This window comes from Pan paniscus, chromosome 22 (genome assembly GCF_029289425.2).
Source record: "Pan paniscus chromosome 22, NHGRI_mPanPan1-v2.0_pri, whole genome shotgun sequence".
Taxonomy (NCBI): domain Eukaryota; kingdom Metazoa; phylum Chordata; class Mammalia; order Primates; family Hominidae; genus Pan; species Pan paniscus.
The window spans coordinates 29695091-29714310 of NC_073271.2; the positions used below are offsets into that span (position 1 = coordinate 29695091).

At 41.5% G+C, this 19220-nt stretch overlaps 2 protein-coding genes across 8 annotated transcripts in view; both read right to left on the bottom strand.

The window, feature by feature from the left end:
* Positions 1-253: 253 nt before the first annotated feature.
* Positions 254-11274, bottom strand: DONSON (DNA replication fork stabilization factor DONSON). Of its 4 annotated transcripts, none has more exons than XM_063601317.1 (10): positions 10656-11274; positions 9857-9937; positions 8326-8529; positions 6951-7129; positions 5846-6024; positions 4535-4616; positions 4319-4423; positions 3814-3868; positions 1701-1913; positions 254-799 (listed from the first exon to the last, which is right to left on the bottom strand). In XM_063601317.1, the coding sequence occupies exons 1-10, from the start codon at positions 10974-10976 to the stop codon at positions 662-664; spliced, it is 1557 nt and encodes a 518-aa protein (XP_063457387.1). In that variant the 5' UTR covers positions 10977-11274; the 3' UTR covers positions 254-661. The 4 variants fall into 4 exon arrangements, with proteins under 4 accessions (XP_063457387.1, XP_008975998.2, XP_034803821.1 ...); XM_008977750.6 differs by having other exon boundaries at positions 3670-3868; XM_034947930.3 differs by lacking the exon at positions 9857-9937 and having other exon boundaries at positions 3670-3868.
* Positions 11275-11675: 401 nt separating this feature from the next.
* Positions 11676-19220, bottom strand: part of CRYZL1 (crystallin zeta like 1) — a 52449-nt gene continuing 44904 nt past the window's right edge. For 2 of the 4 annotated variants that reach the window (XM_003823979.5, XM_055105259.2), the window contains exons 11-13: positions 18050-18155; positions 13496-13541; positions 11676-12255 (exon numbers count right to left, since the gene is read on the bottom strand). In XM_003823979.5, the coding sequence (XP_003824027.3) occupies positions 12156-12255; positions 13496-13541; positions 18050-18155 (252 nt within the window). In that variant the 3' untranslated portion in view covers positions 11676-12155. Of the gene's footprint in view, positions 12256-13495; positions 13546-17911; positions 17932-18048; positions 18156-19220 lie in introns of all 4 variants that reach the window. The other 2 variants (XR_010111092.1, XM_034947933.3) reach the window with 2 other exon arrangements.

Genomic DNA, 19220 nt, shown 5'->3' on the forward strand with positions numbered 1-19220 from the left:
CCCCCCCACACATACATATATACATACATACACACACACACACACACACCCCCCCCCCTATAAGCACATTAAATACTACTTTGCCGTGACAGCTCAGTGTACTTCACAATTCTTAACACTATTCTATGTGGAATACAAAATGCCTTTTTATCTGAATTAACATGCATTTAAAAAGTTTTAGTATATGTGAAAATAAAGGAATTATAAATCAGTAGGAAAGATATTAAGGTAGAAGCATCACCAATCAACTAGCTCAGTAGATGTTGTCTGTATTTATTTTCTACCTTTATGAAACAAGAACCTGCTAACAGGTAAATCGTAAAGTAACATATTTTTGCCCTGATGCCATTAGTCACAATGCTATGGGGTAACTGCTATGTGATTTCCCATTTGCAAGGAAGCATATTAATTCAGTTTCTGCTCAATATACAATTAGGTTTTAGGGATATAGATATCTCATTTGAGTTATCTGAGTTTTTCATCTTTATATCTAAAAATCTAATCTGAAAATAGTAAAACACTGATTTAAAACCTTAGATGCTACTGTAATAAAAGTTATGTTTATAAACATTTCAGTATATTCCTTCAACTTCAAGAATCTTGAATTTCCTTGCTAGAAGGCTTTTTTCCTCAAAGATTCCTTTTAGGCTTACTTTGGTGTTCAGGATCTCCAATTATAAATGTAGTCTCTCAGCACCACATTCCGTAAAGATGATTTCCCAAGTAACGGTATTTGACTAAGTTGCTCCAGAGTGTTAGGGTGCAAACCACAGTTAGTAAGCTCTTTATGAACAACCTCCTGTGGAAATGTGTGTACAAGTCAGTAAAAAGCACATTAGTCTTTAAACACAGAAGAGTTAAATAATTACTATGGAGACTGACAAATAAATGGCTGATTAATGTGATTCACCCTATTAATAGAAGTTGATGCTAAGAATTTTTGTAGTGACAAAATCCCAAAATATTAATGGTTATTTTTATAAGTCTAGCCAACTGAGATGCATGAGACAATTTTAAAGGTCTTAATTCTAACTCTAAAAACCTTAAGTATGTTCAAAATTAAAGGCAAATATGGTTAAATACCCACAGTGAATTGTTTCCTTAAACTATAAAGGAATCAGGAGTTTTGGATGCAAGAGGAAATGAAAAAGCTGCCCCTTTTTGGAATGGGAAGTTCTTCAGTCACTGTTAAAACTATTTGGACTGAGGCCGGGTGCCGTGGCTCAAGCCTGTAATCCCAACATTTTGGGAGGCCAAGGTGGGCAGATCACCTGAAGTCAGGAGTTCAAGACCAGCCTGGCCAACATGGTGAAACCCCGTCTCTAATAAAGATACAAAAAATAGCCAGATGTGGTGGCACATGCCTGTAATCTCAGCTACTTGGGAGGCTGAGGCAGGAGAACTGTTTGAACCCAGGAGGCTAAGGCTGCAGTGAGCCGAGATCGCGCCGCTGCACTCCAGCCCGGGCAACAGCAAGACTCCGTCTCAAAAAAAAAGAAAAAATTGTACTTGGACTGAATTCATGAAAGCTACCTCACATAAACAACTTAAGACATTATTCCTTCCTCTAGTAATTCATAATTAAGTAACAGTTTAATTACTTGAAACACAATAGTGACTCAGCATCAATGACTCAATTTCCCTCCAGCTAGTTTGAGGAAACTACAACTAAAACAGTCTGCTCATAGGTGTCTACATACCATATCAAGTACTTTGTCCATTTGCAGGCAGATGTTAAATACAGCAGTTGGCTCGTGTGGATACAGTACTGCAGAGAAAGATCCACTCTGTGAAGATTTGAGCAGCATGGTCAGTGAATGCAGAGAATGAGGCATGATAGGACCTGTAATCTCCAAACTAAATTGGTCTCTGTATCCAGAAAGAGCTTGTGTCTTCACATTTACACTCCGTGCCTTCATGAAAATGTAAAGAAAAGGAAAATTAAGATCATCTCTCAACCTTTTGCCTAGCCAAAAATATGTTCAATATATTTCCATTTGGGGTTTCCTCTCTTTTAACAATTATGGAACAAAACTATTTCCCAAGACATCTAAACAATGTTATGTGAGTACAAATACTTAGTAAATTTTCAGCAACCTCTCCATATTAAGAGATTTTCAGGTGAAGTATATTCCAGAGAATACCATTTTTTCATATAGTATTTTATCTGATTTAGTAATACACTGTCAATGCAGATTATTGGAAAAACAAAAAATTAAAATCCATTCAATTTTATTGCTAAGATTTAGCATGTATTTTGTATTTACATGTATAATTTATTATGATTATAATCCCAGCACTTTGGGAGGCCAAGGTGGGCAGATCACTTGAGGTCAGGAGTTCAAGACCAGCCTGGCCAACATGGTGAAACCTCGTCTCTATTAAAAATACAAAAAAATTAGCCAGGCATGGTGGTGTGAGCCTATAGTCCCAGCTACTTGGGAAGCTAAGGCAGAAGAATCACCTGAGCCCCAGAGGCAGAGGTTGAAGAATCGCTTGAGCCCGTTAGGCAGAGTTTGCAGTGAGCCAAAATTGAGCCACTGCTCTCCAGCCTGGGTGACAGAGCAAGACTCCGTCTCTAAATAGATAGATGAATGAATGAATGAATGAATGAATGAATGAATGCAGGGCGGCCAGGTGCAGTGGCTCATGCCTGTAATCCCAGCACTTTGGGAGGCCAAGGAGGGCAGATCATGAGGTCAGGAGTTCGAGACCACCCTCACCAACATGGTGAAAACCCGTCTCTACAAAAAATACAAAAAAAAAAAAAAAAAAAAAATTAGCCAGGCGTGGTGGCACACGCCTGGGTGAGAGTGAGATTCCACCTCAAAAAAAAAAAAAAAAAAAAAAAAAAAAAAAAAAAAAAAAAGCAGGGCATGGCAGTCCTGTGGTCCGATACTTGAGAGGCTGAGGCAGGAATTTCACTTGAGCCCACATGGTTGAGGCTGCAGTGAGCTGTGCCACTGCACTACAGCAAGACCCTGTCTCCCCAACCAAAAAAAGAAAATAAATGTTCGTATAATTTAAAAAGAGGCCAGGAGTTCAAGACCAGCCTGGCCAATATGGTGAAACTCCTATACTAAAAATACAAAAATTAGCTGGGCGTGGTGGTGCCCACCTGTAACCCCAGCTACTCGGGAGGCTGAGGCAGAAGAATCGCTTGAACCCCAGAGTTGGAGGCTGCAGTGAGCCGAGATCGCACCACTGCACTCCAGCTGGTGACAGAGTGGGACTCCCTCTTAAAACAAACAAACAAACAAAAACAAACAAGAAAAAAAACAAAACAAAAAAAATAGCTAGGCTTGGTGGTGTGTGCTTGTAATCCCAGCTACTCAAGAGGCTGAGGCATGGCGCGAGAATCACTTGAACCCGGGAGGCAGGGGTTGCAGTGAGTTGAGATCACGCCACTGCACTCCATTCAGCCTGGATAGCAGCGCAAGACTCCATCTCGAAAAGAAAATAAAAAGGATTTCATATAATTTATATATTTCCACATAATTTCTTTGATATAACTGTCTTATATAATTTTTGTTTCTTTTTTTAATGGGAGGAAAGCAAAATGAAAATATGTACCAAGTAAAAATGCTAGGAGGTTTTTTTTTAAATCAAGAATTTATCCTATCAAAGTAAAGTACTTCTTAAAAGCTAGGTTATGCAGATTTTTATTACCTTAAGCATTTGCATTGTGGCACCTCGGAAAGCAACAGGGGACAAGAGGGTTGGAGGAAGTCCTGCCTGTGGACCTGAGGTAGCAACTAAACTCTTAGAGTTAATCAAAAAATTGAGCAATGTAAAGGTGTTGATTCCTTTTACCAACACAACAGATTCAGGTCTGTGATCCATTTGTACTTCATGTTTCTCTTTACGCCTGAAGATGACAATCAAGGAAATTGCAAAAGCAAATCTCACCTAATGTGGAAAGCAGTTATCTTGATTCTGAATCACCCGAGACTCCTTTTCTCCATAATGAAATGGAAATCCTCTTGCTACCTCTCTTTACCGAATCATAAGGCATATGTTTCAATCAAAATGTTAACAATCTGAATTTGCTACAAACTGACACCTAAACCTAATTTCTTCTCTAGTCAAAACACACCTATTCTCCCACAATCATAATTGAACATTTTGATTAAAAAAGGTTTAATAGTTCACCATTTGTTGATACTTAGGGGCTTATTTAGTATTGCAATGGAGAATTAGTTTTAATATGACCTGAAGATAATTTAAGATTATAATCATATAAAACTGCCAATGTTAAACTTTTCACTAACGTCATTCAATGAAAATTAATTCTAGTTAACAACAACTGAAAGGATACAGCTTGATAGAAAGTATGTCTGGCTTTTTAATTTTATCTTGCACACCCATCTCTTCCAGCCAGGAAAAACTTTCCTCTTCATCCTCATCACTGATGGCTTGCTCCCTAGGAAATTGCTACAGTTAGAGTCCCTATTTCACAAGCTGTTCCTGTGCAAATCTATTTCATGAGTCCATAAGTCAGTGGATGATATAAAAAGTTATTTTAATCACATACTCCCCATATCCCAAGCTTGTTCCAGATGCTGTCTCCTTCTTATGGCCACTTTCTTTTATTAAAGGCAGAGAAAATTCAATACCTATATGAGGAACAAAAATGTAACTGAGTTGTCATTTAAAGTATTTAACAGGCATGCTGTACTTTTAGAGTGTAAAAAATTTGAAATGTTAGTTTTTACAAATGATCTATTATGGCAGTAGAGTTTTCAAGCTTTCTTCACAAACCTACAAACATGCATAAAACGTATTCTCCTTGAAAGAGGTTCGGGAAACAACACATACATGTAACACTCTTTCATAAATCATATTGTATTCCAGTTCACTTTTTGAAAAAGTACTGATTGGGCCCATTAAGTAGATTTCATGATCCACTAACGGGTTTACTCAGTTTGAAAATTTTGTTATTAAAGGGGTAATTGGTACTATAGAAGAATTTCTAGAAGAGTATATTCAGATAGTGACTATCTGGCCCAATATGTGTTTTATTTTAGAGATCAGAGAACACTATGTGGAAGGAACAGTTTAAATCAGGAGTCCCCAACCCCTGGACTGTGGACTGGTACTGGCCTGTGGCCTGTTAGAAACCAGGCTGCACAGCAGGAGGTGAGCGACTGTCGAGTGAACATTACTGCCTGAGCTCCATCTCCTGTCACATCAGTGGTTGCATTAGATTCTCACAGGGGCACGAATCCTACTGTGAACTGCGCATGTGAGGCATCTAGGTTGTGCCCTCCTTATAAGAATGATGATCTTGTCCGGGAACGGTGGCTCACGCCTGTAAGCCCAGCACTTTGGGAGGCCGAGGCGGGCGGATCACGAGGTCAGGAGATCGAGATCGTCCTGGCTAACACGGTGAAACTCCGTCTCTACTAAAAATACAAAAAATTAGCCGGGCGTGGTGGCGGGCACCTGTAGTCCCAGCTACTCGGGAGGCTGAGGCAGGAGAATGGCCTGAACCCAGGAGGCGGAGCTTGCAGTGAGCCGAGATTGCGCCACTGCATTCTAGCCTGGGTGACAGAGCGAGACTCCATCTCAAAAAAAAAAAAAGAATGATCATCTGATGTGTAACAGTTTCATCCCGAAACCATCCTCCCCACTGCCCATGAAACTGATCCCTAGTGCCAAAAAGTTTGGGGACTGCTGGATTAAATAATTGTGGGGGAGGGAAAAAAAACCAGAAATAAAGAAATAATATATTTCTTAATGTTGCTAATCAACTGGTAAAAGGCATTTTAAATTTAAATAGCTTTTAGGCCAAAATAGGTTTACTATATAGTATAGTATTCTCACTTTAAACCTAAACTTTTACCTTCATTTCTCATAGCTTCTCTTAAACCTCGAGTTGTTGGAGATATGAGAGCTGTGATTAAGTCACTTCCAGCTAATCCTGCTGCTCGGAACAGGACAGTAAACTGATAGGTACAAACGTAGAAATAGGGGCAAAGTTTTGTCTTCAGCAAATTATATAGAGAAGTAAAGCTCACAGACCTATGAAGTAAAAAAATTTTCTTAAGGTATTATTAAACATTTAATGCAATGTTTATAATTCTGAATAATTCAGTTTGATAACTGGTTTAAAACACAACACAAATATTTTAGATAATGGTTTTAATTTTTGTGGTTACGTGTGACAGCTTTAAAGGACTGAAATTGGTTATGAGGACTCGCTGATGACTTCTCAATACTTTAACAAACAGTGTATACCACTTAAACACTTATTTTTTCTTTAAACAAAACTTAATTGAGAATTGCCTGCTGACTTTCTCTGAGCTGCTGCTAAAAAAGGAAGCAGAGACTGACAAGAAGTAGCATTAAAGAATTAGGGCTGCGTGTTTATATATATATATATATATATATATATATACACACTTTTTTTTTTTTTTTTTGAGACGGAGTTTCGCTCTGTCGCCCAGGCTGGAGTGCAGTGGCGCGATCTCGGCTCACTGCAAGCTCTGCCTCCCAGGTTCATGCCATTCTCCTGCCTCAGCCTCCAGAGTAGCTGTGACTATAGGCACCCGCCACCACGCCAGGCTAATTTTTTTTGTATTTTTAGTAGAGACGGGGTTTCACCGTGTTAGCCAGGATGGTCTCAATCTCCTGACCTTGTGATCCGCCTGCCTCGGCCTCCCAAAGTGCTGGGATTACAGGCGTGAGCCACCACACCCGGCCTGCCTGTCTGTATATATTTAACCAACACTTATATACATTCTACCACAATTGGGTAAAGAATCAGTAACAGCTAAAAAAAAAAAAAAGTAAACAGTTTACATGTTGGTTATTAATAGGTTCAGATAAAATTCACAAGGATCTAGATACCCTTCTGCCATTAACCTATCCAGTCACAAATATGATAGAGAATGCTGCTAAAATAAAATTCACTATTGAATTATACAAGTTTCTCTTACTAATCTTACCAGTCACTCATTAAAACATGCTGCAGGGTTGCATCATTTGACCAAGGACTTGTCTTTCCAGCCATTTTTCTATCAGCTCCAATACGAGGGAACAGTGGTAGCCAAGACAAAGCAGGGTGGAGCCAATAGATAAGGCTCTGCTGGAAGGTACAACGGAGCTCAGTGGAGAGTTTGGGATCCTAAAATCCAAAGGTGACAGTGGGCAGTTTTTGCCCATCGAGAAATAGAGAATTTTATTAAAGACAATCTTTACCAAACACTTAGGTCTAAGAATCTTTATTGCTTTCTATAGGAAAGCATTAATAATTGTTATAGGAATGAAAACATAGTTTATCCTTATTTGAGCCAGATGTAATGGTAAGCCGTAGTATCAGAACATTTAAACATAGATGGGAACATTTGCCTGTTTCTACCATCCTTAAGGACAATGACTACCTTTTTTATCATGAGGAATAGGGGTGGGCATGTGTGTGTAGGTAACACTACATCTAACCCTCTCTCCAAAAGGCTGTTTTAAAAGTAGCCAGTAAACACTGATATGGCAAATCACAAATCATCCTAATCTATTTATTGAAAAGATGTATAATATACCAAGACCTTTTTCAGGGTAATCCTTTTTAACCTAGTTTGAGACTTTAAAAAAAATTTTTTAAGATAGTCTCACTCTGTTACTGAGGCTAGAGTACAGTGGCACAATCAGAGCTCACTGCAGTCTTGACCTCCTGGGCTTAAACAATCCTCCCACCTGAGCCTCCCAAGTAGCTGGGACTACAGGCACCCACCACCATGCTCAGCTAATTTTTTTTTTTTTTTGTAGAGATGGGGTCTCACTACATTACTCAGGCTGGTCTCAAGCAATCCTCCCACCTCAGCCCCCAAAATGCTGAGATTACAGGCATGGGCTATTGTGCCCAGCCTCCTAGTTTTGAGTTGATGTTTTAAAATAATCAAAATGTATTTCTCTAAAACCATTCTAGAACTCACAAACTCCACAAAATTTATAAAATTTTTCTTATGCAGGTAAGAAAATCTGTAAATCCATCAGCCCTTGCAATCCCACCCAATTGCTTTTCACTTCTTTCTTTGTATTTTCTTTCTCAAAAAGCCTTAGAGAAAAATAATTTAACAATTCTTGCCTGCAACACTGATTAATTTGCAAGTCTCTAAATGTATGAGCAGTTACTCAATCTGACTTAAAAAAAAAAGGTATAAAAGCACCATAAGCACCATTTGGGAAAGACAAAACTTCCTGTCTTTGTATCTTTAAATTTCCAAAGAAAAACTTAATGGAAGGCAGTATCTGCTATTTTGCAAAGGAGAGCATTTCACACTTAATTTGTTACTTTAACACATAACTATTTTATTTCAGAGTTACCTGTATACTTTTAGGCAAAGTAACTTCTGTTGCCCTACAATGCTGGACAAGACCTTGAGCTTCTTCCTGTGCTTTCAAATGATCTGCCCAGGTAAAGGGTTGAGAAGAGGTGAAAAGGAGTCGCGTTTTAATACTCCAGTCCACAGGTAACTCAGTAATTTTTGAGGACGGAATATCAGGCTCGGAGAATGATACATGTGAAGTCTTTAGAAAACAAAGAATGCAAAAATTAGTCGAGTATCAAGAAAAAACCTTCAATCTAAAGATTTTATCAGCTAACATACTCATGATATATAGCTGTATAATAAATAACATGAAAAATACATTACACACTGTAAAAAAGTCTGAAAGGAGTCACACTAAACTTTTAACCATGGTTACCTACGGGAAGCGGGAATTTGTTGTTGGGGGTAGGGGTGGTGGAGGGGCAGATTTCACTTTTTAGTTTTTACAGTTCTTTATGGTAGTATAGATGTTTGTATTGAAGTAGAAATATTCCAAGTGTTAAAACATTTTGGATCTTTTAAGCTTCTGAAACTCTGCATCCAGGGCTAACAAAGCCCATATTTAAGAAACATTTCCTGACTTCAAATATTTCCCCTCAACCTGTCTGCTTCAGGTCAACGTTCTCCACAATACAAGAATTTTTTTTTTTTTTTAATTGAGACGGAGTCTACCTCTGTCGCCTAGGCTGAGTGAAGTCGTGTGATCTCGGCTCAGTACCAACCTCTGCCGCCTAGGATCAAGCGATTCTCGTGCCTCGTCCTCCCGAGTACCTGGGACTACAGGCGTGCCCCACCACGCCTGGCTAATTTTTTTGTATTTTTAGTCAAGACGGGGGTTTCGTCATATTGGCCAGGCTGTTCTCGAACTCCTGACCTCAGGTGTGATCCGCCTGCCTCAGCCTCCCAAAGTGTTGGGATTACAGACATGAGCCACTGTGCCCGGCCAAGGATTCTTTTATATCACAATAAAATATCAGAGAAGGGGGAACTATCTTGGATAGACCATAAGAAGGTCACTTATTTACAAGAGAAACTGGGTCTTGGAGAACTCTTCTAGCCTGTTTCCATTAGGACAAACCGCATTTATGAAACTACACAGCACAATGGTAGTAGTTGGGGAATGGAAACGTGTGTGTGTTAGGGGAGGGGAGCAACGAGGTTCAGTGCTATGCCACAACCTGTGGAGGTGGGCCAGGAGGGCTGGCTCTGAGTGATGAACTGGAGAAGTCAACTACCCAAAGAAGAGTGGTAAAAACTGTTAGAGAGTAAAAGAAAACCCCCACGTCTATCAGGCCTATTTTAGCGCTGGCTACCTTTACAGTCATCATTACTGTATCAAACCAACTCCTTTACCTTGGCTGATGCGGTATTTTCATCCCTGGTAGAGATGATCAAGCCTCTCTGTAAAACTACTTTCCAAGCAAAATGCTTCTGAGAAGTATAAATGTATTTTTAAAAATAGGCTCAAATCCTATGAAAAAAAGTTTATACAAATACACATTCTAATGATATTTAAAAAGTATTACCTGGGGTAATTCAGTAACAGTTGTTCTTTCAGGAAACTTCTCTTCCCATAGCAAATCATTTTCTTGATTAGAATCTAAAAACTGAGGTTAAATATATTCTCCTTTAAAATTTAAAGGATGCTGAAGTTTGCGTTAAATATGTACAGAGCCTCACCTGGCATACATGTTTCTCAATAAACGCAAGTACACCTAAATTCAGAGGCACCCCATCCAATCTATGAGTTTCAACACTTCAGTTTTGTGTCTGAACTTTAGTATCAAAATTGAGGGGAACAGGGACCGGCGTTTCAAACCGAAAGATCCAAAAGGCTTTGGGTAAGACAAATGCTAGTGAATTCTGACCCCACGAATCCTCGACATTCCCCCAACTCCAGAATAATTTGGAGTGCGTGAGAGAAGGGAGGCCCTAAATCACGGGGGAAGCAGGGCTGTCACCTGCCCCATCGAACAGCGTCCTTGCAAGATGGGGGCTCTCAGGGTTTTTCGAGCTCTTTTCCAAGTCACCTCTAAGTCCTCTCCAAGGGGGCTCCTCGCTGCCCTCTGGGGCCCCCTCACTTTCCTCGGGAACGCGTCCCGTGAGCACAGCCCGCAGCGGGGTAGCCAGGGGCGCGCTCTTCCCACAAACCCGGCCTTGCCAGAATCGCGGCTCCCAGTGCGGGGTACCCTAAGGCCACGGGCGGCCGAAGTCTTCGCGCCCATTTCCTTGCCTCGAACGCGAGGACTTTCCATCCCCCATTCACAGCTGGCTCAACCCACGAAAGACAAGAGCCCCTTGGCGGCCAGGCTACAAGACACTCACCGGGACCGGCGACTCCGGCTGCTCGCGGGCCGGCCCGTCGGGGGGCTCCGCGGCGACCCGCGGTCGGTTGTCCAGGCGGGCGAAGGGGTTCCTCCGAGCAGCGGCCGGGCCGCCGCCGCTGCCGCCGCCTCTGCCCCCCGCAGCAGGGAAAGGGCGAAGAGGCAGCCCCGCCACCAGGGCGGCCCGGCGGGCCGCCGGCTCCGTCAGCTCACGGGGCGGGGAGGCGGCAGCTCCACGGCTCCGGGCCCTTCTCCGTCGGAGCCGCACTACCTCGGGCGGCTTTCGGAAGCCCGGTGAGTAGCCGGGCACCGAAAGGGCCATGACGCGCGGCGGCTGAGGCTAGCCGGCCGCCCTACAGAGACTTCCCGCGCGCGCCGGGCCCGCCCCTGACGTGGCGCCGCGCCGAGCTCCCGCCCCCGACGCGGCCCCGCCCCCGCCCCCGCCCGTTCCGAGCGGAGCATGCGCAGTGGGCAGCCCGCGAGACGCAGCCCGCAGCGGCGATCCCGGGTGGCCGTCAACGCCCACTGTCCCAGCAGTGACCCTGCCCTGGCGCTTCTGCCAGGTCCTCGGCCAGAGTCCAGTCGCCAGGTTCAGCGACGCTTCTGGAAAGCATGCGATCCAGGGCGCTGATGTGCACTACCCTGTGGGGCACCGAAATAGCTTAACTCTATTTAAGCCCGCAGCAGGGATGTGATCAGCCCGGGGTTTGGCGCCTGGATGAAAAGGAAACAAACTTGAGCTGCGGTGATGGGCTGCTGCTTCCATAAACTTAAGAGAGGGCAGTGGCTGCTGCTCTCAAGAGGCGAGGAGAGGGGACTAGGCCACCTTCCTCAACCCCCAGAGAACTCAGATAAGACGTCAGCACGCTTCCTATGCCAGCGCAGCCTACCGACAACCCTCCCTTCCCCGTTCCCAGTGCCTGGTCATCTCAGCCTTCCAGGCAGCTGCCACTGGCAAGTTAATGGGATCTTCTTTGATCCTGGGGAAAGCCGGAGTGAATGAATAGTTGAAAACACAAAATTTAAGTGCCTATGGGCTAGGTCTTTTAACACTTCAAAATATACTCAAATGCTTAAATTATGACAGCAAAGACTTAAGGAAGGTGTTGAGAACGGAGTTGATACAAAATTAATACGTTACTCTGATAGCTTAGCAAAGGCCTGCAACAGCTTTATCAAGAGTAGTGTGGCTTTTGCTGAAAGCAGCAGTTTACTTCATGGAAGGAATTTTATAGCAGGGGCAAAATATATAGAAACAATGAAAAGGTTTTTAGAAAAATTCCCTTAAGATGTTAATTATAGAATTATCTTGATCATTTGCACAAGAATTTTTCAAACACTTTTCAAATGTGTCAACTGAGCATCTTGTCTTAGCAGAGAAACGTGCTTAAAAATGCAACTTGTTTTATCTTCCTTGGTTTTTCTCAACAATTTCCAAAGAAAATTCTGGCTTCAAATACTGGAATATGTTCATCCGACTGAGGTCTGAGAAAGAAGAAAATTAAAATTGAACAACTTGCTTTTTTCTTCCTTGATTTTTCTGAACAGCTTCCATGGAAACTTTTGCCTCATACAGTGGAATGGGTTCATCCAACTGAGGTCTGAGAAGGAATGAAATTAGAAATGTCAGGTCTAGTTAAAGATAAGTAGAACAAACAGGGTGGTATATGACAAATGCTAGTGCTCAAATCTATTAGTGTATTAATTAATTTTTTGAGACAGAGTCTGGCTCTCTCATCCAGGCTGGAGTGCAGTGGCACGATCTCAGCTCACTGCAACCTCCGCCTCCCGGGTTCAAGCAATTCTCATACTTCAGCCTCCTGAGTAGCTGGGATTACAGGCATGCACCATCAAGCCCGGCTAATTTTTGTATTTTTAGTAGAGATGGGTTTCACCATGTTGGCCAGGCTGGTCTTGAACTCCTGGCCTCAAGTGATCCACCCACCTTAGCCTCCCAAAGTGCTGGGATTACAGGCATGAGCCACTGCACCCGGCCTCAAATCTATTACTTTAAGTAATTCAAACAAATTCGTCCATTAGTGTTTCCAATGTTAAAAGTGGTTAAGTTTTGAAGGAAAAAAGTTATCTACTTTATTTACTCCCTCTTTTTTTCTGAGACGGAGTTTCTCTTGTTGCCCAGGCTGGAGTGCAATGGTGTGATCTCGGCTCACTGCAACCTTCACCTCCCAGGTTCAAGCAATTCTCCTGCCCCAGCCTCCCAGTAGCTGGGATTATGGGCGTTCGCCACCACGCTCAGCTAATTTTTGTATTTTTTAGTAGAGACAGTGTTTTACCATGTTGGCCAGGCTGGTCTCGAACTCCTGACCTCAGGTGATTCACCCGCTTCAGCCTCCCAAAGTGCTGGGATTACAGGCGTGAGCCACCACGCCTGGCCTACTCCCTCTTTTATAACTGATAAACATATTCAACTTTAAACAAATATACCATGGTTTTCTCTCCTTCAAGCTATTGGTTACTTCAAGTTGCTTTGGGAGGGGTGATGAGGAAAAGCAAAGGGTGAGGTACACTACATAATGGAGTGAGGAAAACTCACAAGCCACTTCTATCTCTGCGAGTACCTACTGGTGTACCACCAGATACACTTTGATAAATATTAAAGCGCAGCTATTTAAACGAAATATAAGATCAGTGCAAAAGTAAATGCAGTTTTTGCCATTACTTTCAATGGCAAAAACCACAATTATGTTTGCACCAACCTAATAATAAAATATGGAAGCAACAGGTACATGGCGAGAGCTAAAACAAAAGTGGGACTGCCTGCCTTAGCTCCCTGAAAATAGAAAAACAAACAAGAACAATGATTTGGTTACTTTAGCGTACCTGAAAACACCAGTTGATAACTTCTCCATCACATCCTTTAAGATACGTAGCTGGAAGGATTGTTAAGGTGGCAATGTAAAGGAGAATTAAATAAAACCATTCAATAAGCAGAGGATGCCAGGCAGGCCACTTTCTCTTGTTTCAAGTTTTGCACTCTCAGAGACTCAACATGTTAAGTTAGAGAAATTCTGTAGGACGTCAAGTTTAGCTCTACAACAGGGAAATGATTTGAGAGTTGGTGGTGTAATAGAGCCTAAATTTCCAAGGACAAGTGACAAGAGCAGCAAGTCAAGCCTGGTGCTTATCCTAAGTGCTCACCACTATTATCTCAATGGATGCGAATGAAATAGTGTCTAGTTTTCATTTCTACACTACATATGGCATTTTTAGTTAAAAACAATTTTAGCACGTATATATCTTACTTTAGATGTACATTCGTTGACCAGGCTGGTTGGTTAATAGGCTCAAAATTTGTTTGCAGAAGCCAGTAAACTTTGTGTGTGTATGATATACAGTCATCCCTCACGCATCCATGAGGGATTGGTTCCAGGACCCCCATGAAGACCAAAATCTCCAGATACTCAAGTCCCTTATAGAAAATAGTGCAGCAGCTTGGGAAACAAGGCTCTCTACAAAAAAATTAAAAATTAGCCAGGCATGGTGGCATGTGCCTGTTGCCCCAGCTACTGGGGAGGCTGAGGCAGGAGGATCCCTTGAGCACATGGGTTTGAGGTTACAGTGAGCTGGAATGAGCACTGCACTCCAGCCAGGGCAACAGAGCAATACCCTGTCTCAAAAGAAAAAAAGAAAGAAAGAAAAAAAAAAATGGCCTAGTATTTGCATATAACCGAGGCACATCTCCATTATACATTAAGTCATCTCTATATTACTTATAATACCTAATGCAATGTAAATACTATGTAGATAGTGGTTATGCTATTTTTTTTTGTTTTTTTTAATTGTTGTATTATTACTTTTTCAGAGTTTTTTTTTTTTTTTTTTTTTGAGACAGGGGCCCCCTCTGTGGCCCAGGCTAGAGTGCAGTGGCATGATCATGGCTCACTGCAGCCTCAACCTCTCAGGCTCTAGTGATCCTCAGCCTCCCAAGTAGCTGGGACCACAGCAATTCACCACCACACCAGGTTAATTTATTTTCATTTTTGTATAGACAGGGTCTCCCTATGTTGCCCAGGCTGGTCTCAAACTCCTGAGATGAAGCCATCCTCCTGCCTCAGCCTCCCAAAGCGTTGGGATTACAGGCATGAGCCACTGCCCCCAGCCTCCAAATATTTTTGATCCTTGATTGGTTGAATCCCTGGATGTGGAACCCTCAGATACAGGGGGCTGACTGTATGTCACTAAGAGAATCAGAAAATTATGTAAAAGTCAAAGAAAAAATCTATCTTGCTAATTTAATTGAAATTATAATACTAAGATCAAGATTCTATGTAATTGCCCGTACTTCTGAATTATTTATGGCCTAGAATGACACAGTTGGAAGGAGATGTCTCTGTTAAATCACAAGCAGCAACTTAGCTTGTATGAACTGAATGAGGAGGGTTTGCACAAGTGAGGACTACTGTATGATTCAGGACTTTAGAAAATGCAAATTAGGGCTGGGTGCGGTGGCTAACGCCTGTAATCCCAGCATTTTGGGAGGCTGTAGCAGGTGGATCACCTGAGGTCAAGAGTTCGAGACCAGCCTGACCAATATGGTGAAATCCTGCCTCTACTAAAAATACAAAAATTAGGTGGGCATGGTGGCATGCGCCTATAGTCTCAGCTACTTGGGAGGCTGAGACAGGAGAATTGCTTGAACCTGGGAGGCAGAGGTTGCAGTGAGCTGAGATGGCGCCACTTCACTCTAGCCTTGGTGACAAAGCGAGACTCCGTCTCAAAAAAAAAAAAAAAAAAAGAAAATATAAGTCATTTAAAACATTTCTTTTTTTTTGAGACGGAGTCTCACTATGTTGCCCAGGCTGGAGTGCAGTGGCACGACCTCGGCTCACTGCAAGCTCCGCCTCCTGGGTTCATGCCATTCTCCTGCCTCAGCCTCCCGAGTAGCTGGGACTACAGGTGCCCGCCACCATGCCTGGTTAATTTTTTGTATTTTTAGTAGAGAAGGGGTTTCACCATGTTCGCCAGGATGGTCTCAATCTCCTGACCTCGTGATCCGCCCACCTTGGCCTCCCAAAGTGCTGGGATTACAGGCGTGAGCCACCACACCTGGCCTAAACATATTTTTAAAAGGAAACTAAAGAATATAAATTTACTAATTCACATCCCTGCAAGTTCCCTTCCTACTGCTGTTAATAAAATTCTTACCTGTGTGCAAAGCATGTATTTCTGATTCTGGAAAATGTACAGTATTTCATATACACATGTCATGTTTCAACTTGGTCCAAGGATTTGTCAAATAGGTTAAAATTGCCTTCTCATCGGGAGAGGTGGTTTGAGAGAATTAAGTTATATACTATAAGCAGAGCAGTCTAGTTTCCAACATGTAAGATTCAAAACTAATAGCTACAGCCGGGAGTGGTGGCCCATGCCTGTAATCCCAGCACTTTGGGAGGCTGAGGCGTGTGGATCACCTGAGGTTAGGCGTTTGAGACCAGCTTGACCAACATGGTGAAACTCCGTCTCTACTAAAAAATACAAAAAATTAGCCAGGCGTGGTGGCGCATGTCTGTAATCCCAGCTACTCAGGAGGCTGAGACAGGAGAATTGCTTGAACCCAGGAGTTGGAGGTTGCAGTGAGCCAAGCTCATGCCACTGCACTCCAGCCTGGGCAAGAGTGAGACTCTGTCTCAAAAAAAAAAAAAAAAAAAAATCAAAACTAATAGCTACATAGTATTCTAACCTTAACTAATATTACTTTTGTTAACTGTTACTTTTAATAGCCACATGGTATTCTCCACTGTAGCATCATTCCATGTTATTCTTAATAATTACAATGTTATTGGATTGGACATTTACTTTTTTTTTTTTTTTTTGAGACAGAGTCTCGCTCTGTAGCTAAGCTGGAGTGCAGTGGCGCGATCTCAGCTCACTGCAACCTTCACTGCCTGGGTTCAAGCAATTCCCCTGCCTCAGCCTCTGGAGTAGCTGGGACTACAGGCGTGTGCCACCACACCCAACTAATTTTTTTTTTTTTGGTATTTTTAATAGAGACGGGGTTTCATCATGTTAGCCAGGATGGTCTCGATTTCCTGACCTCGTGATCCCCCACCTCGGCCTCCCAAAGTGCTGGGATTACAGGCAAGAGCCACTGCGCCAGCTCATGTACCTTTTTAAAAAATGAAATTAATTAAAAATCCTTTTAGAAAGTTAAATCTAATTTTCAAATTTAATAGGAAATATTTAATCAGAAATAACTTTAAACTCATACATTCACTATATGAAGGGGTTTTGAAATCTACTCCTTAAAACTTAATACATGCAGTATACTAATTATGTAACTTTTTTTTTTTTTTTTTTTTTTTTTGAGATGGAGTCTCACTCTGTCACCAGGCTGGAGTGTAGTAGCGCAATCTTGGCTCACTGAAACCTCCGCCTCCCAGGTTCAAGCGATTCTTCTGCCTCAGCCTCATGAGTAGCTGGGATTACAGGCATGTGCCACCATGCCCGGCCTACATAACTACCTTAAAGCTCTGAATAAAGACTGTCATTGCTCCTGGAGGGAACTGGCCTTTATACATATCACACATATATGACTAGACACATTTAAGAAAAGTAACGTATGATATTCAGTAGACAGAAGTGTAAGGCTATGTAAATCTTTCTTCAGACACACACATATGCTCTATCAAGTAATGATAACTTTTTTTTTATCCAATACATTAAAACTTTTACCAAGTGCTGCTGCCTCTAAGCCAGTCATTTTAGAAATAAAAGGAATTCTTAAGTTGACCCTACTCTAAAGAGGTTTGGACCTTTCTTTTTGAAATTGTTTGTATATTCCAAACTTTTTATTATTTTTACTCAACTGGAATGATTTGGCTTCAATCACACCAGACTTATCTCTGAATGACTTTTGTTTCAAAAAGTCAAACCTATCTTCATTTGATAAAGATTTCCTAGCATTGATATTTATAAAACACTCCACAAACTCTTTAATTTAGAAAAGTATTCTGAAATGTTTCTGTGCAATGGCACCATCATAGGAGTAAGTGTGCAACCTTTCAAGCTGACGTGTACTTTCCTTAATGTGAGGTTAAAAACAAAATCTTCCAGGTATCTTAGGGCTCATCTCCGTTCAGAAAGGAGAGAGACCGCCTGAGTGTGATTCTTGCTCCGCCACTTGCTGCGTCCTTGAGTCTGTATCAACATCACTGTGCTTCTGTTTCTTCACCTGTGAAATGGGGATGATAACAGTACTTACATCTCAAAAGGCTGTTTTAATGTTTAAATGAATACTTGCAAGGCACTTGGAATACTGTTTGGAATACTTAAGGAAACTTAACTGCTATTATTATTTCCTATTATCGTAATGAAAGAACTTAGTACAGTACAAAGTTTCAAGCCAGAAACTCAATCAGTCGATAAAAAGGATATAAAGATATTTTCCCTGTTGTACATTTGACAAATTCCAAACTTCATCATTCAGGAAAGCTAACGTTGCTCCCTTGAGGAAAAGGCAGTGGCTGTCTGGAGGATCCAACTTGGATAGAATGAAACAAAGACTAATCAATTATTGTGAGTTTAACAGCAGGATGACTGGTATCTTGAGTCAGAAAAACTTCTACACAAATTAAATGATGTCCAAATCACAAAAATATGCACATAAACTTTAATAACATAAACGATAATATTTTCTATTTCATGGTCGAAAATGATGAAACAGCGAGGTGATAAGTACATGGCAGATGCAAGGCCAATCTAGAATCCTGGTGGTGAAGTGGTAGGGGTGTGTGTGTGTCTTTTCTGGCCATCTTCATGAGGGTGTTGGAAAATCAGTGAAGATTGGTAGGTGAGAATTACGGTATTTGCATATCAGCCATCATGTAAATATGTAACTAGAATGCTGAAAAATATAACCTTGAGAGATACATAAACATATATAGTAATTCCAATTTGAATAATTAGGAAATTGTGATAATTTTATATAGAAATATTTTGCTAAGTATATGTCAACAATGTCACCGAGAAAAAATGCTATCTGAAATACTATTAAAAATTCATGCCAGCGTGGTGGCTCACACCTGTAATCCCAGCACTTTGGGAGGCCGAGGCAGGTGGATCACCTGAGGTCAGAAGTTCAAGACCACCCTGGTCAACATGGTGAAACCCTGTCTCTACTAAATATACAAAAATTAACTGGGCGTGGTGGCGGGCGCCTGTAATCCCAGCTACTCAGGAGGCTGAGGCAGGAGAATCGCTTGAACCTGGGAGGCAGAGGTTGCAGTGAGCCGAGATCATGCCATTGTGCTCCAGCCTGGGCAATAAGAGTGAAACTTTGTTCCAAAAAATAAAAAAATAAAATAAAATAAATTCGTAAGTCACATGTCTAAATCACTAAATAAAATTACACTTCATCGTCATTGAAAGGATGTCTCTACTAGGCAGTATTTCAACATTTTGGCCAACATGTTGCTAAAGTGAAAAAAAAAGCTACATTTCTTTCTGATATAAAATATGGAATGGAAAAAAAAAGCTAAATTTCTTTATTTTTCAGATTTTTTTCTTTTTTTTTTTTTTTTGAGACAGAGTCTCACTCTGTGACCCA

Bases quoted from the DNA above. Each gene is read 5' to 3' on its own strand.
- DONSON (XM_008977750.6), bottom strand. From the start codon at position 10,976: ATGGCCCTTTCGGTGCCCGGCTACTCACCGGGCTTCCGAAAGCCGCCC. The intron at 6,025-6,950 runs GTAAGATTAGTA...TTTACTTCATAG, and splicing joins CATGTTTTAATGAGTGACTG to GTCTGTGAGCTTTACTTCTC. The intron at 800-1,700 runs GTATGTAGACAC...ACATTTCCACAG, and splicing joins TGGACAAAGTACTTGATATG to GAGGTTGTTCATAAAGAGCT.